The sequence below is a fragment of the Brachyistius frenatus genome, unplaced genomic scaffold, assembly GCF_029030835.1.
Source record: "Brachyistius frenatus isolate BFR_SWC_R1_liver_20210118 unplaced genomic scaffold, ASM2903083v1 Contig_31, whole genome shotgun sequence".
Classification (NCBI taxonomy): Eukaryota; Metazoa; Chordata; class Actinopteri; family Embiotocidae; genus Brachyistius; species Brachyistius frenatus.
In genome coordinates this window covers 3,635,503-3,653,688 of record NW_027210630.1, presented here as the reverse complement: position 1 = coordinate 3,653,688, position 18,186 = coordinate 3,635,503, and the positions used below count along the sequence as shown (strand labels likewise).

The 18,186-nt window shown below is 41.6% G+C and overlaps 1 protein-coding gene across 4 annotated transcripts in view; it reads right to left on the bottom strand.

Moving 5' to 3' along the window:
• rhobtb4 (Rho related BTB domain containing 4) overlaps window positions 1–18,186 on the bottom strand; it is a 44,047-nt gene that overhangs the window by 20,560 nt on the left and 5,301 nt on the right. Inside the window, exon 1 of one of the 4 annotated variants that reach the window (XM_069699892.1) lies at window positions 5,263–5,632. The exons of the other annotated variants lie outside the window; for them this stretch is intronic. Coding sequence (XP_069555993.1) covers window positions 5,263–5,291 — 29 coding nt within the window. The 5' untranslated portion in view covers window positions 5,292–5,632. Of the gene's footprint in view, window positions 1–5,262; window positions 5,633–18,186 lie in introns of those variants that run through there. 4 annotated transcript variants of the gene reach the window in all.

Below are 18,186 nucleotides of genomic sequence, written 5' to 3'. Positions count from 1 at the left end.
AGTGTGAAACCTGATGTGGTTCTGTAATGTCCACATGTGCCACAGACAGACAAAAATTACACCAGCATTGGCAGACAGAGGGAGCGGAAGCATTAACTCCCAGACTTTGCAATGCAACAGTAGATAAGCAAAAGGAATTGCAAGAGAGACATGGTCAGAGAGGAGATTTTTAGTCTTAGAGAGAAAGAGAGGGGCTGTCAGCCCTGCATTGGAATCAGTCAGTCTTGCCATGGGGATCAAAAGGGCAAGACCAGCAATAACCATGGTTGATCCGGGAACAAATCGCAGCTTTTCCTGCTGATGCTTCTCTGACTGTCTAATGTGTGATTCTATGAGAGAGAGAAAGACAGCATGGAGATAGATAAAAAGACAAGGAAGAGACCAGAGGATGGTTTATAATCCATTACCATTGACCTATGGGAGTCTGGAAGGCAGTATGTGTGTGTGTGTGTTTTTGGTAATGAGCTTAGGGCCTGTCTAAGAGGCACAGAACCATGCAACCCTGATGTAACCAGAAGGCAGCGTTGGTGGTGGTGTGGACAGTTTCTCAGGGGGATCAGGAGCCTCCATCTGAGGCTCTCCACCACATTCCGAGTGAGTCAAGTCAAGAGTCCTTCGACACTCGAAACGAAATTGTCTACTCATGCACCAATGCACTTGACAGATATGCACCTGCGTGCAGGCTTATATTTAAACTTCATGCACTTTTATAGACTCCAACAATTATTTTTAATTGCATGAGCAGAAGCCGGGGACTGTGAGTGCAGGGCAGCGCTGCTCTGAGGAGTGCAAAGACAAGCCGCTGGGATCAGGTTTCATTTTCAGCCAATGACCTGACCTGCAGTAAACTGCACGTAGGCGTCTAGACTTCATCTGTTGGACAGTGTCCTCTTCCCAACTAGGCAGTAAAGCAATCTGCAAGGACAAAGAAGTGCTGGAATGTAGCATTACAATATGTGTGAAAGGGACGATTTTAGCTGCATGTGTGCTTGTATTTTTTGCCTCTTACTATGGCATATTGATCCATGTAGGCATCACCACGGTGACAGGAACTCACTCAACACACAAACACAAGCTATCTGAGTCAGTCTGTAATGTCATGGATTTAGTCAGTCCGGGTGTGTGTATATGAGCGCTTGGTGCAGACAGGATAGACAGACAAAGAAACTTTGCATTATGTGGACAGTGTGTCTCAGTGTGGCTTAGGGCCAGACAAACCTTCACCAGGAATTGCACAGTTCCTGTCATCTTAACCTGGAGTTTCTCCATACACTCAACCATGGCCTCTTTTCTAAATCCTTTCAAACACCCCTCTGACCTTCTGACAAACTGCCTCACTCTTGTTTCCCATTCTCTATTTTCATTCTGTAAATAAAATGCTCCAGCTGATGCTTTTTCCATCCTTCCCCTTAATTGTTGACCTTAAGTAACCTCTCCTATCCTCCTTGCCTCCTCTCTCTCTCTCTCTCTCTCTCTCTCTCTCTCTCTCTCTCTCTCACTCCCCTCCTCATCCATCTATCAATGACCTTACACTTTTCTGGACAGCAATCAGGGAAGCAGCAGCATTATGCAAACAGCCCACATGCACCCATTTTGCTCGCCCCCCTCCTCTCGTTTCTTTCTCTCCGTTTTGTAATACTTTTAGCAGCAACCACTCATCCCAAAACCCTCCACAGACCCCCATACACCTCTTTCTTTTCCATATCCTTCAGCTACAATTCACCCCCATGCCACAATGAAGCCGCTGCCTCTTCCCTCCCTTCACCCAGCCATGCAAAAAAAAAAAAAAAAAAATGACCCCAATAACCACCCACTATATACATGGGCCACCACAGAGCTATGGGGTTTATGCTGTCAGGGACACAACTGGACAGTCAAAAGTGTCCTTGTGTAATTGTTGGAAGAAACGATGGGCAATCATGAATGCATCCTAATTTCACTTTAAACTTTATTGTCTATAGTTTGCTCTCTTGTGCAAAAAAAGAAAAAAATGTCGTTTCTACTTGTGTGTGCTTTTTAGGTGTGTGTGTGTGTGTGTGTGTGTGTGTGTGTGTGTGTGTGTGTGTGTGTGTGTGTGTGTGTGTGTGTGTGTGTGTGTGTGTGTGTGTGTGTGTGTGTGTGTGTGTGTGTATGTGTGTTATGTTTGAGAGACTGACTGCCACAGGCACAGCTGGCACAGACTGGTTATATAACCTGGTCTGTAGCCTCTGCTTGGCTCCCTGGATGGCTGACAGTAGACCTCAGACTCTCACACACTGGCAGAGACATGCACACACACATGCTCTCCTGCACCCACTGCAGATGGCACTGGCATTAATGCATGGCAGACATGTTATGTACATCTATCCTATCCGAATGATTGAAAGGGTCTTTGGGAGCCGCATGTCAGTCTAGCAGAGAAAGCCTTCCTGCTCTCGCTCTCTGCTGCAGTAATGCTTTGTAAACACAGACAGGCCTCCTCTTAATGCCCTCATTTCCTTTATCCCTCCCCTGTCTTCCTCCCCCTCCTCCCCGTCCATATTTTCCACCTTCTCTTTCCCTTCATCTCTCTTGCTGTCTTAACTTGTTTCTCTCTATCTCATTTCATTTCTATTTCACATCCTCACACTTTTCACTATCCACTCCAATACAGGTTATTTTTAAACACAGAATCTCCCAGTATGTCTGTCATTCGCTTTTCTTTCTTCTCTCCTGCAGTCTCACTTTTTTTCTTTTCAAGACTATTCAGATAAAACACAAAGATAAGCTGGAAATCCTTTTGCCATTTCCCATTGATCAAGTATTTTGTGGTCGCTTTTACGCTCCTATGGGAGTACAGCTCATACTTCATTCATGCTAACTTGTTACCGTAGTATACAAAATTCTGTGTTTACACACAATGTGTATTCAGTCATTATTGCATCTAATCTGGGTTTATATGTCATGTTTGACAGCATCATTTAATACTAATATTTCATGAAAAACGTAAAGGATGACACATTACCTTATTTGATAGATGCTTTTATTATCGGAGAATAAAATGAGAATTTGGATAATTAGAATTGTTGCACTTTGAGTTTTGAGATTTCTTTTTGTTTCTCTCAAACTGAGTCAAAGCAATTACACTAAGACAAAGGACTGTCAGTGACCCAGATATTAGTGCAACTTTATTAACGAGGAGGTGGATTAAGTTTGTCTGGAAGATACTCCAGGCCACATGTCTCCTTTGGGAATCTTAACAGGAGAAGAATATAAAAACCTTTAGTCTTACAACTCAAAAGTATAAACTAGACCCTAATTATTTAACGATTATAGTTTGCAAAGAAGCAGCAGCAGTGCTGAATGTATTTAAAAGTATGGCTAGGTAATATATCAATAGTATATTGATATTATGATTTGGCACCAGATAATATCTTTCGGATATCATAATATTGTGATATGACAAGTTGTATGTTTTCCTGTCTTTAAAAGATTAATTACAGTAAAGTGGTGTCATTGTCTGAATTTACCAAACTTTTAGCTGTTCTATTATTTGCCTTTATAGTCACATGACTGATGATTGTTTATCTCATTGTATAAATATTTTCTAAAAGTACTAACAATCATGATAGTATTGTAACAATATCTACATCTAGGTATTTTGGTCAAAAATATTTTGATGATTGATTTTGTCCTTATCCCCCCCATTTAAAAGTGCTCAATACTTTTACTCACCAAAGCTCTACCTTCCATGTCATAACATTCAGACCAAATAGGACACACACATAAACCATAACACACATACACAATTGCAGGCTCTGTTACCTCTGAACATTTCAACCAGCCATATAATGCTGGCTCACTCTTCCATGTGGGTGTGTGTAAGTGCTGCACTATGTTATCTCAAAGCTGTTGACACAGTGAAAATTTTGGGCATGGTGCCTAATCAGGGCAACAAATAGCTCTGTTCCAAATCCATCTGATAGCATACGTAATGACAGCCCTGCTCTTTGAGTCAAGAACTGTAGTGGTGGTGCAAGATCTAAGACCAGGACACATCTCAACCTCAAATATATGCCGATCAACTTGTGTCAACACATTTGAAGTTATTTTGACCAGCATTTATAAAGAGAGTTGGGCAGAATAGAAAATGTAATGCAGTTTCCACAAAAGGATCAGGCTCAGTGGTGACCACTAATACACATGTTTTCAGGGGACGAATATATTGGCCAAAAGACAATGATTGCACAATATAGTGTGTGTGCCAAATTGTTTATGCAACTACATCCTGTAGATTTATTGCTGACGACTAGAAATTAAAATATGGTGAGATGAAAACTTCTCAGGTCGAACATTATTTATTTATTTCCAGGAAGAAGAGAGAGGATTCTTCATCAGCCGAGCAGCTACCTGCGTAACACTATCCCTCTGATGACGTCATAGCCACAGGATCAGTATTACAGTGTGTGTGTGTGTGTGTGTGTGTGTGTGTGTGTGTGTGTGTGTGTGTGTGTGTGTGTGTGTGTGTGTGTGTGTGTGTGTGTGTGTGTGTGTGTGTGTGTGTGTGTGTGTGTGTGTGTGTGCGCGCGTGCGCCCGCGCTTTTCCAAGATTTTGCAGATGCATCTTTGGTCACAGTTATGATCCGCACGCTGCTCCAGTAAATAATGCGGTGTAGGATCACTACACTCATCAATGAAGAGAGCCTCGCGTACTCCCTCTCCCCGCAGTCATTCATAACCACCTGGCTCATTCATATTTTTTTTTTATTTTTTTTTTTGGGGGGGGGGTAGCGATTCAACAAACCGGGTAATCTATTGTTATGTCATCCATGTCTGAGAAGATAAACAGGCGTGATATAGACTACACTCCGTTCAGCGCGTTGCTGTGATGTCTGACACGTATCGATGTTATAAAAGGCAGGTGCATACCAGCCTACATCCAAAACGATGCACTGATAAGTCTTGCGTAACGTGCCAAGCCCATCCGCTGCACTGCAACGTTGAATCAAAATGCTCTAGTAACAGCAGTCATTGCAGCACGTGTGAATTTTCAACAATAAGATTAATCTTCTGTTGCTAAAATAATCATTGCATGCGGTTGAAATATACCGATATTAGAGAGATATAGGAGGAGATACAAAAACAAAACAAAACTTATGTATAATAAGGTCAGCGGATATAAACAGAATACAGCTGGTCATGAATTTAGCAAGAATAATACAACCGGTGTGTGGATTGCTTTGTGCACAAGAAGAATCGCAAGAAGAGCATGTGACTCAGTATTGGTGCAGGAGGGGTCCCTACCTTCCGACGGTTCCGGAATTGACCCACATGCCACTCTGCTGCTAGTTCAGCCGGTCACTCAAACCGGACAAAGGCGCGCGGAGAAAGTAGATGTGATCGCGGTGGCCCTGTTGTTTGTCAAAGAACACATATAACTGCAGACAGGACCTCTGCCCTGTCACATCCTCCTCCTCTTACTTCCCCTCGTTGCTTCCTTAGTCCAGCGCCTCAGACAGCTCAACAAGTACCAGCTCGCTGCTGCAGGTCTGATGTGATCATGTTTTATTTTTATACGGACACTTTTTGGAATGAATTCTAAACATATCTGGACGAAAGATTGTTCTAGTCTGAGCCACCCCTCTTTCTGTTGTTGTTTCTCCCAGCTGATTTCACCAGAGTCACGCCTCTACGACTGCGCGTCACGACATAAGTCGTCCAACCCCTCTTGTGTTGCCTTCAGGTTTTGTAGGAAAAAGTGACACTTATAGTGGAGGAGCGCTCTTATGACTGTATTCACTTTAATCAATGCACCAAAAACTTGTCAATGACATATTTCAGAGAAGACCTGAGAACATGGAAGAAAACAATTATAACTAAAAGTGATAAATAAACAGCATTGGGGTTGTGCATTGTAAAAAATATCAAATTCAAATGCTTTCATTTGCATTTTCTCTTCATTTCCTAGTTTCACTGTGCTGTGTGACTTTTATAAGAACAGTCCTGAAATACCTTTTGTTCACATAAGTTTCACGAAGTAAAAGCAAATAAAACGATCCAAATAAACTACATTTATAATTGTGGTGTCTGATGTTGAAGCTCAGGAGCAACACTTTAAGGTCTCGTCAGAGATAAGAACAAGAGACCCAATCATATCCTGCAAAACCATAGTATCCCCGCCCCCAGACTGCTCTTTCCATCCTGTTAACTAAAAACAGCCTGCAAAGCATGCTGCCTTTAATTGGTAGAGCACTAACATCCACCTTAATACTGTCTGTAGACGCTCTCTCCGCCTTATTTATAATTCAGACACAAAGGATTGAGCTTGTTTTTTTTTTTTGGGGGGGGGGGAATCTCCAAAACTAATCAATTAAATATGCAAACGTGAAATGTCTGTCTGATTCAGGCCAATTTCTCTTCCAATTTTTGATTATATAACTAAGTCATCCTCTATCAAAATTAAAATCCGGAGAAATTATGCAACCGTGTTGTTTTTACTCATAGGCAATGGAGAGTTTTTTTTCCAATGGTTATTCTGGGTGTTCAGGGCATAGCAACTAGGTACCACATAGCAACTATCTTGTTTCTAAAGCCAATACCGGAGCACAGAAACAGATCATGAATGGATCATGGAAAATACCCAGCCTTTTGCCCTCATATTTTTCTAAGATCTCAATGTCTGGGAATGTATTTCTGGAATGTTAAGCTGTATCAGAAAAATGCTGCCATGTCGCCAAGAGGTAAAAATACCTCACTCTTTTGCCAGGAAAAGTTTAATTTCAAATTTAGCTTTACCCCATACATATTACTTGAAGACAGGGAATTTATCTTGAGTCAATCTGCCTCTCATTACAGCCATACCAACAACCCCATATAAGAGTGAATGGAGATGTTCTACTAGTCTAAAAAAAAAAATGTAACTGTTCATTTGAGACATTTGCACTGTTTAGCCATGTGGGGATCCTGAACAGTCTGTTAACTTTCTTTCATGACTGTGCAAGACTGAAGACAGACATCTACTGGTAGAATATGGTAATGATCTCTGAAACAAAGGAGGCATCAACTCTCACTGCTCCATGAAGTCAGTGCTGTCACTCAAGGCCACCACAACAATAGCTTCCATCTTTGTGGCAGGTCCTGGTGTCAATCAGCTGTCATCTTGTATGCCTTGATCTTGTTAATGAATCATTATTGTGCTGTGAAAAAACATAAATTTATTGCTTGTGCTTCTGTCACTGCAGACTCACAAAGATGTGTTTTCATGTTCGTACATGCACAACATGCAAACAGCACCAACACCGAAATTAACAAAACAGTAGTTCAATGCACAACTAGTGTGTGTGTGTGTGTGTGTGTGTGTGTGTGTGTGTGTGTGTGTGTGTGTGTGTGTGTGTGTGTGTGTGTGTGTGTGTGTGTGTGTGTGTGTGTGTGTGTTTTATTTCTACTTGTCCAGTGTTGTCTTGAAGCCCTGAGAAAATACTGCCCCCTGACCCGGCTGGCATGGCTGGAATGGAACAGCATGAAAGATGGGCTGGAATGCTGCTGGAGAAAAGCAGGGGTTCAACACCACTGGCACCGAGAGGCCTTAGAAATGTTGAGAGGTAGCCCCCCTTTGTTGGGAGAGGTGTACTTGTGAGAGAACTCTCAAGCAGCCCAGTCTGAGGTGATGTCTGGCCTTTTCAGCTACAGTAGTAAGAAGAGGGACTGTGCTTTGTTTTACAAGCTTTATCGCTCTTTTATTAACTGTGTGGGAAGTCTACTCCCATAGCTTTTACACTTTGGTAGGATTAAAGTTGGGAGAATGAGCTGAGATCATTCTTTGGCATTTAACAAGGAGTGTCTTGCTGCTTGGACAAATACTCTTGTTTTTGTCTGCAGTATATTCAGTGCCATCCAGTGTTTCTCAGGCTTTAATGAAGGGTTCACACATGACGCATTTAAAGTCATTTATTTAGATGAAATCATTTTGGTCAAGTTCACGAATGTTCAAGCGCAATGTTTCTTTTATTCAGCAGCAGGTTAGACCATATTTGAAGGTTTATTTTCAAGTGTATGCTGAGTTATCACATTATAGGCTATTTTCTATTTCTTTCCTTGGTTTTAGCTTCTGCAGTACTTTCATCTTACATGTATTCACTTTTCAACACACATTCAGGAATGGCATCATTTTTCAATCAATCATACTCCATTTTTATTCGCTGGTGTCTCTGTAACATTCTTGTTTACATTGTGGTGCAAGGGAGTTTGTGCTCAGATGGATTCATTTCAGATGATGCCTTGAGGGTGTCATATATCATTTTAATGGCCGTGGAAGGAAGGAGATTCTTGCTCTCGTCTCTTCCCCTCCTGTCCATCCCATCGCTGACCCTATTCTCACCCCTCCAGCTCAACCTGAATATCCAACAGCCCCACTCACCCCCTGCCCCAACACTGTACTGGAACGGCTCTAAAGCTGTCAAAACACCCAGCTTCTCACACTCTCCGTGTCCACACAGAGTTCGCCTTAAACACACACCGTCCCGAGCTCCAACAAACACACACACATGCATCACACTCAACAAAAACAGCCTACATGCAGCCCATTCACTGACACAAGTAGGTCAGAGCTGCAGTGGGTCTTCCAAACAGTCCTCTATCACCATGGAACTGATAACAATATCAAATATTAAATTCTACCTTAAGCCCTGACACACACACACACAAGCCAACATTACACACCATAGTATGGTGATCTGCAGTGTGACATCACTGTCTTGTTTGTTTGGCAGGGTGATTTTGGCACACATTTTTGTTTTGGAGGATGCAAAAAAATACAATACATTAATTCTAATTTCTTTTCCAGGGAAGAAAAATTCTGAGGTCAAAGACCAGAAAGACTGAGAGCTACAGTGAAATAAATGAGCTTGTGGTAAACTGGCATTCCTAAATGATCAGTGAAAAACTGGCAGATGGACAGAAACTCATACATGTCAATCTCTTTTCCGTTCCCACTCTTAATCTCTCTCTCTCTCTCTCTCTCTCTCTCTCTCTGTCTCTCTCTCTCGCGCGCGCGCGCGCACACACACACACACACACACACACACACACACACACACACACACACACACACACACACACACACACACTTTGATACGGAGCAGTGGCTGAGTGTTGCCAGAGCCGGCACCCTGGCATTAAATAGTGTGTTTTGTAACAGGTGGCCTATTTGGCGATGGGTGATGGGCATGTTAGCAGAGTGTGAATTTAAGTGAAAAACATTCAGTGGAAGATAAGACCTGAGAGAAACTACAGAAAGAGAAAGACAAGCGAGAGTGTGAGTGAGAGAGACCAAGGCTATTGTTTACTTGCTAAGTTATCAGTAGATTGTCTTATCAAGGGTCAGTTGGAAAACTCCAACTTGTTGCCTCATTACAGCCTGATGAAGACATGTTACGGTTCTCATGACAGAAAAGGAGAAACCCAACAATGAAGTAGAAGGCTACAGTGGATTAGTCAGACGCTAGTGACTGGGCTATTTATTGAATGTTATTGTATGCGAGGGAGATACAAGGTATAAGCTGCTGTCATAAAATGAGACACGGATATGGAGGGTATGATGAAGATTCATGATCTATTAAACAAGTATGAAAGTTCTGCTGCATCCCAAACAGACGATAAAAGGTAGAACACTTCCGTTTGACATACTTGTCATTAGCTGTTATTTCCCAGATGCCACAAGCATTGTGGAATGACAGTCAGTTTGTGAGTCTGACTCCCTGGCTGCAGATAAGTGTCACTGACTGTATTACTGATAAATGACCGGTTCAAGTCTGCGCTGGTGATGATGGGCCATGATGGGGGAATATGTTGGGAATGTAAAGTGGCTTAAGGTCCGGGGGCAAAAGCCGGATAGAAGTGGGGAAAGCAGAGCAGAGGAAGGATGGAGGGTGGGTGGGATGAGTGAAGGAGGACGGTAGCACCGCTGAGGGTGTTGTTGTGGGGGAGATGGGAATTTCTCTGTTTAACTGCCTGCTGTCTGCCTGAGAATACACAGACCTCTGATTGTAATATTAATGCCAACTTAAATGTTTCACAGTGTGGTGCCTGGCTTTCACAACACAGTCCCTGGTGTGAACAAGAACACAGCGCTGCATATTCCTCACTGTCCTTAACGACAGTAGCTGCAATCACACCGCCAATACAACAAAATTTGAGTTATGTGGCATCAAGTACAACCACCCAAGACCACCATAAATGCAGCCTATCCCACCGAGCAGCGGCCTATACCAGCAACAAATTACCCAGGTTTCTCTGAGGGTATAGTGTCCTTGATGTGGCCTTAAGCAAGTTAAAACATCTCTGACATGCAAGTGGGAAACTCTTCCAGATAGCTTTATGTTTGTTGAATTGATTTCTTGTTGTTTTAAAGTCCTTGCGCATAACGTAAAGCCACTTTTATCCAAAATCACAGCCCGAGACAGGAGAGGGGCCACAGATAGACCAGGTAGACATGTACTTTCGAGATGTTGAAGGATTGAGAGGGTGCTCTAAATTCTTGAGTGGCACAAATCTTGTGATAAAGACAAACCCATGTTATTTTCCATGCCCAGGAAGTAGTGATACGCTGCCTGCATTCTGACTTGAGGGGATTGAGGTTGCACAGGCATGTCTTGCTATGCTCAAGCCCCATGTATCGACAGATGAAGATATGCATACAAAATCTCATACAAATAAACACCCACCATGTCACATACACACACACACAAACAAATACAGTATATAGATGGTGTGTGTCTTTCCAAATCATGTCCAATCAACTGAATTTACCACAGGTGGACTCCAATCAAGTTGTAGAAACATCTCAAGGATGAAAAAAACATTTTTAACATTATCATTATGGGGTATTGTGTGTAGAATTTTGATGGAAAAAATTCATTTAATCCGTTTTGGAATGCGGCTGTAACATAACAAAATGTGGAAAAAGTTAAGTGCTGTGAATACTTTCCGGATGCACTGTACACATGCAGATACTCTGCTGGATAGAGACACACAGGTCTGTGGAGGTGCCTCTTAAGCCGTGGCTGTCAAGTGGCAGGGCTAATCTTATTAAGACTTTCTTCAACTGCTGGTCTAAACTCTTAAAGTGATAGTTCACTTTGGTGGAAAATTAGCCTGATTTGAACCTAAACATATCTTTACAAACTAAAGAGTTTCCCTTTTGTTAGTAGAGGCAGACTCCTGTTTGACACAGTTCATACTTACCTATATGCACTAAGTATAGAAGTGTCACACTATAGGTTGTCCAATATGATCAGTAAATGGAGAGATTCTGTATAGATCAGAGTGGTTGAGTGACTAAAAAAAGGACATTTGTACTAGATGGTGCAAATGATGCTCGAGCAAAATGAAAGCCCACTTTAATCATTTTGGGAAGTGAGTGCTGAGCCAGTTATGGCCCTAGTGGCTTCATTGGATTCATTGACTGTGCAGGTCTGAGGGCATTATGGAAATGAAGATTAGATTGGTGCTCATAGGTCAAGTGCCCCCTTAGAGTAATGCAGGTGGTCCAGTGTTGGCTATTATTAAATTCAATGCAAAAACTGTACAAATTAAATGGTAATAGTGACAAATGTAGTATATTCCCCTCATGGTGACTTTTGACACTGAGACCAAAGCTGTGCCTGAACAATATATTTGAGAACAGAGACTAGATCCATCATTGGGACATGACGGAGAAACTCTGACTAACTAAGGTCTTGACGATGTCTAACCTTTCTAATATAATATGCCTTGACTTAACATGTTCTCTATGCCAACTAGAATTATATTTGTATCACTTACTTCTCAGATAGACTGTGTCAGCTTCAAATTGGACTCATTTATTCCATTAATATGTCTTTTAATAAGTCCATCAGAAGGGATCAGGCACGGGCTTATCATGCAAAGTGTCTTAAAGGATAGGATATTTAGTTCCTGGAGCCTGTTAATATGGTGACAGCCAGGAAAGGATAAATGGATGGGGCATTTTTTTTTTTTTATCCCACTGTATATAAAAGAGGAAATGTTACGTGTTAGTATGGTGTGGTGTGGTGGGACATTGTGTGGTGTGGGCACCTCACTTAGTATCGATCTGCTTTGGCTTTGGCTTAAATAGATTCTTTCTCTACAACGCATTTTCTTTTTCAGAATAGCTGTGGAACCCAAGTGTAAAATTACACAGCATTTTTTTTTTTTCATTTCAATGGACTGAGAGTAAAGTCAGGTGTTAACTTAAGGCTGGTGTTTGCTGATGATTTGTTGGTAGTCACAACATCCTTATGATTATATATTTTTAGGAATATGCCACAGAATAACAGAAATGCAATATACATTGCAAACTGCTGTTTTTATTTAATACTCTGCAATAGTTTGATAGCAGAACCTCTTTGAACCTCACAGGTCTGCAACCACCATTACACTCTAGTGAGGATGTATGAGAGTAAACTTTGGACTGGAGCTCAGACAACAAACAGGAAAAGGAAAATGAGGACAAATCCCACTCCTCTCGGAACTCTATGACAAAAAGGAAGATGATGTTATGAACTTTTTTTCATGCATTGTCTCGTGTGAGCGGTGTTGCTAAGTTTAAGTTTAAAATAATGTACATTAAATGGAATAAAATGGTGCAAATGTCCGTGACAATTATTGCAAGGAGGGGCAGAGAAAAAGGAAATGCTAAAGTTGTGAGAAGAGAGATGTATTTGGCCTCAGCACAGGTCAGCCAGTATTCTCCAAACAGCCTGATCAAACAGAGAGCAAAGCCAAGACAAACACCTCTGGACTTCAGTCTGGCACAGAAAAGCAGCACTGCAGCCCCGCCGGGATCACACTGCACACAGTCAGTACATCAACCCAGCACACTCTGCAAAGTACTGTATGTCAGAGGTTACATGTCTATTTTGGCCTGCAATCACGTCAAATGAAGCAAATTCTACCCTCATATCATGGGATGCATCAGTTATACCGGACACATTAAACAAGAGAGTGATTCATTTTCAGTGTTTTCTTTGAATACATTTCAGAGTGGTTCAAAATGGATAAAGCGAAAATTGGAAGAAAGCCTTTGAAAAAGTAACAATTCAACATTGCAAATGTTTTTTTTTGTTTGTTTTTGTCTAATCTTGTAAAGCATCTGCAGATTTATACTGTATTTTGGTGCTCAAAGGTTGAGAACCGCTGCTCTACAGGCATTGATAACTACAGCCCGAATGCTCCACCAGTGTGCTGCTTTAATCATCATTCAATCTATTATCATGTGTTGCTAGAAGCGGGAATGAAATTGCAATACAGTGAACCCTCACTATAACGCGGTTCACCTTTCATGAATTTGCATTGCAAAATCACATTACGTATATGTAATGTAGATATATTTAATGTCCAATCTATTTCAATTGTAATATTTGATATTTTATTTATTTTCACTGTATATGCAATTGTAATATTTGATATTTTATTTATTTAACTGTAAAATATCTTCCCTTGATAGATGTTTTTATGCTGTCAAAAGTCTTTAAATCACATTTAACATATCATATATGTTGTGTATTAACAAAAGACCTGAATATTCAATATGTTCACTTACATTTTTTTTAAATCTACAATGTCTATATTGCTATCAGACTAATCCATTATCATGACTCTATTTAAAACACACTGTAGCTCACAGATACAGATATAGTTAGGAGAAAGCGGAGGGGAAGGAAAGAACAGGAGTTTAAAAAGCAAAAATCACAGCGACTGGGACACAGACAGATAAATAAACCACAATACAGAGAGCCAAAGCATAACAGGAAGGCTCTTTGTTGTGTTTACTTCAAATAGCCTGCATGTTGTTTATCCATTTGTGCTGGTCTGTTGAGTTCCTCATATTGTATTGCAGTTGCACAAATAAAACACAAACCTGTTGTGAGGTGAAACCCTTGCATCTCACAGACAAAGCAAAGCATTTATCTCAACAGTAAAACAGTTGTAATTTTATTCGATAGGGCTTTGAGTGGGTTTTATAATCACCGACTGATCAAAGCATTTTCTCAGGCAGTGGAGGAGACATGTAATCCTTCAGCTGGCCTGTAATCACAAAAATCACCAAATATAGGGATATGATTTCCATCTAACAGCAATGAAATGCAATACCATTAGGATCTATAAAAATTTTTTTTTAAAAAAGGTCAAACACAGAGGTCATCATGCATCTCCGATGGCGGGAATTACATTGAACAAGACGGTAAATGCACACACAAACACACAGCTGATACACTATGCACAGTAGGCATCCTAAAACAGTGTGATGGAAAAATCTATACGGGTGTTCAGTTATTTCCGCACTGATGTGCCGCGGCCTGCTGGTACAACCAGCATACAATCATCACCGCACACTGTGACCACATGTCATTCAACGAGCTGAAGCATGGCCACACGGGCTTTTATCATTTAAATATGGGCAAGGGGTACCGGGGGCTGGAAGCTCTTTTGGATGGTCCATCATTGTTGATTCCAGTTAATCCAAAGCACTTGTGAACGCAGGTCACTCAGACCAATAAATTTGAAAATATCCTGAACCGTTCTTAATGGCTTTTACCCATTTAAATAAACCTTACGTCCCACCGTCCAATTGATCATTGTGTCGAGTAAGTAAGGAATCAGCAATTTAACAGAAAACCATAATGGAACTTAACAGCACACCAGAAGTCAATATCTCTACATAACATGACCTCTGTTGATAAATGCAGTGGTATTAAGTGGCATATGATTTTAAGTAGTATTGGTAATGATGATATTGATTAAATATTTATGCTGAAGTGAGAGTAATGTATTCCAGTGGGAGACACAGAGAAAGAAACAAATCATTTCCAGACAGTAAGACAAGTTCAAAAATGTCTGTCCTGAGATGATCACTGTTGATTTGGAAAGTGTTTCATGACCTACTCATTACTAATTCACAAATTTTCTTGAATTGAATTGATCTTTTCATTTACATACTTTATCATCTAGCATACTCTGAATTTTATTCCCATTGTACTGTTAAAGCACGCCAACACGACTTCTTTATCACATTCTCCTTTCAATTTGTTTAAACTAAGGCATAGATCCCTGAAGTATGCAATGGCTAAAAATAGATCTGGGTTAAAATTGTCTAACCAAACCATAAAATATGTTGGCAAATCAATTTCAGATTTACATGTGGAAACAAACCACAGTGACTGCAGTCAGACAAACATTGACGGGGAAGATGACAGAGCTCTCCGGCAAACAATCAGTTATCATGTCTGATTCATCCATTCTGGTGTGTGTGTGTGTGTGTGTGTGTGTGTGTGTGTGTGTGTGTGTGTGTGTGTGTGTGTGTGTGTGTGTGTGTGTGTGTGTGTGTGTGTGTGTGAGAGAGAGAGAGAGAGAGAGAGAGAAAGAGAAAGAGAGACAGTGTCAGTCAGGTTGCATCAGCATCATGAGACTGTAAAACTTGGGCAGCCCTCGATTAAACAACACGTGGGCGACCGCAAAGACAACAATGCGTGTGTATTAAAATAGATGTGATGGGAAACGCCTTAACCTGTGGACATGTATAACCACATGAGCGCAAAAAACAATTGCAGATTAATATCCTGCGGTTTCATGAGTGGCTTGGGCCGAGACTGAAACTGGTCTTACCCTGACTAGCAGGCATGGCACCCTTGGGCGTTTCTCTCACTGAATATTAGTTGAAAGCCTTTGGCTCTAAGTAGAGAAGAGACGGAGACACATATGGAGGCAGAGAGTGTATGCATGTGTCAGTGTGTTTGTGTCTATGCAGTATAAAGAGCTTTCCAAATGTGGGTTTTGGAGATCAAGTGCTTCTCTGTGTGTGTGTGTGTGTGTGTGTGTGTGTGTGTGTGTGTGTGTGTGTGTGTGTGTGTGTGTGTGTGTGTGTGTGTGTGTGTGTGTGTGTGTGTGTGTGTGTGTGTGTGTGTGTGTGTGTGTGTGTGTGTGTGTGTGTGTGTGTGTGTGTGTGTGTGTGTGTGTGTGTGTGTGTGTGTGTGTGTGTGTGTGTGTGACTGCTAATGAGTTTGGGTGTGTTGGAAGATTTTTGAATGTGATGCTATTTGGGTGTGGAGAAGGCACAGTAGGGAATGCTGTAAGAGTAACTAATCATTGTTCCCCATCACATTTATAAGTGTCCCATCAGCACCAGCAATCAGTTGTAGACAGTACTTAAGATTTGTTTTTTTCAGCTCATCTTTCGTGGACAACCAAGAAAATTAAACTTTGAACAAACTCTCCACTTCTCTGCCTCACTTTCTGTCACCTAAACCCAGCAATTGGTGCCATTGTCGGTGTTAATGGGGATGTTTTACTTCTCAGTTAATGAAACCACATTGTGATTATTAAAGGAAGGCAGGTGGACGGACATAAAGGCAAAATGTGAAAACAAACAGAAAGGCAGACAGCCTATACTTGCGGGCATTAAAAACGAAAGATGAAAATGAAAGAGATGACCACTCTGTGAACAACACAGACACCAGACATATGGGCCCATACAGGGAGGTGGGTCAGCCTCCGATGTCCCGTAGGGGACACAGGGAGACAAACCACCATGCTCATACCACACAATACGCACATACAACTGCCCATATAAAGAATCTCAGACTACTTCCTGCGGGCTGAAACGCAATCTGTGATTGCAGAACACACACTTGAATACTTTGTTGGCATTTCCTCAATCATATGACTTTGGAGCCAATTCACTCAAGGGGATCGGCTTTCTGCCACAAACGCGAGGAGCAGATGCTAAAGAAAGAAACACCCAGGGATCAAATTGCACACAGAGAGTACAAAAATATGCATGCATAATCACACGCAGATGCACAGGAAGATATATTTGTTGCAGTGATACATCCGCACTACCACGATACGTGGACTCAACACAAACATGAACATAAATAGAGTGGAGCTGCAGCCAAGCAACCATGCAGTCCCACTTGGTGTCTGTGGCATAACATGCCACCCTCTCCTGGACGCACATTCAAGTTCCCACACAACAATAGACAGAGTATAACAAGTTATATAGAGTAACAGATTTGGTGAAAAAGAGAAACGAAGAGAGAAACATGAAGCTGTAAGCACTCACTGCACATTTCTTATATGTATATATGGAGTGAAAAAGCTGTAGCAATCTGTACCCGTTATTAAGATGTTTGAGAGTGTGTCTCTGCTTTAGAGCTGCTGTCAGTTTTAAGTCCACCAGCCCTTTTCTCAGAAAGTTCCTCTTCAGCTCTAAATCTAGCTGACCCTGACCTATTCCAGACCTACTCTGTAATTTTGAAGCCATGAAATGCAGAGCATGTGCGCAGGCACAGTTTCCCACAGGTGATGATGGGGCCCCTTAAAAGACACTGAATCTCAGGCCCATAAACCGACATCTGTACAAAGCAAGAAACAACACTGTAATTATCTTGATGAAAGGACTGATCTCACCGAAAATGAAATAATTCTTGCTGCGTAAAACCTTTGGCCCAGAACTCTTTCATCATATTCTGTCAACAGTGATATTGTGTAATATGCCTCCCTATCAGTGCAGCCATCCTGGCTCTCGGGACACAACCCGCTGTCAGACCCTGGCCCCAGTCCAGCCCGGAGCTATCTGAGCGGCCACGACCGGACAAAGACATCCTCTCTGAAATGAACTGGCTCTCTTATCTCATCTGGCCAGCTTGGTCTGGCCCTGCCCTGCCCTGCCCTGTCCTGTCCTTGCTGATGATACAACACCTTCTTATCCAGGTCTCTCACCACACAAGCAGCTCATTCCCTCACACATGGGATGTCTGGCCTTGTAAAGGTGTGTTTTACTTCCTACATGCATGGAATCATGTAGGTTGTGTAAAAAACACTGTCACGGCATACAGTCTGTTTGATTTTATATTAATGTTGTTTGCATAGTTTAATGAACCATATTGATAGTGGCAGATTTGTTTGCTCTCTGTAATTTAGACGAATTGCAAAGGCCTGTAAAACTAATCACCCTCACTCACAGTGGAAACTGGGAGTGCTAATGGCACAGGGCAGCGGATTACCACATTAGAGGAAGTTCAGACTGATGTTCAAAGGAGTTTTACATATGGAATCACTTCTGAAAGAGCTGACTTTTCAGAGAAGCATGCAAAGCTTTTCCTTCACCCCTGTGCAGATTGTCTGGAGGGGTAGAGGAGGATTGCAAATTCAGTTTCTCCACCATCTTTT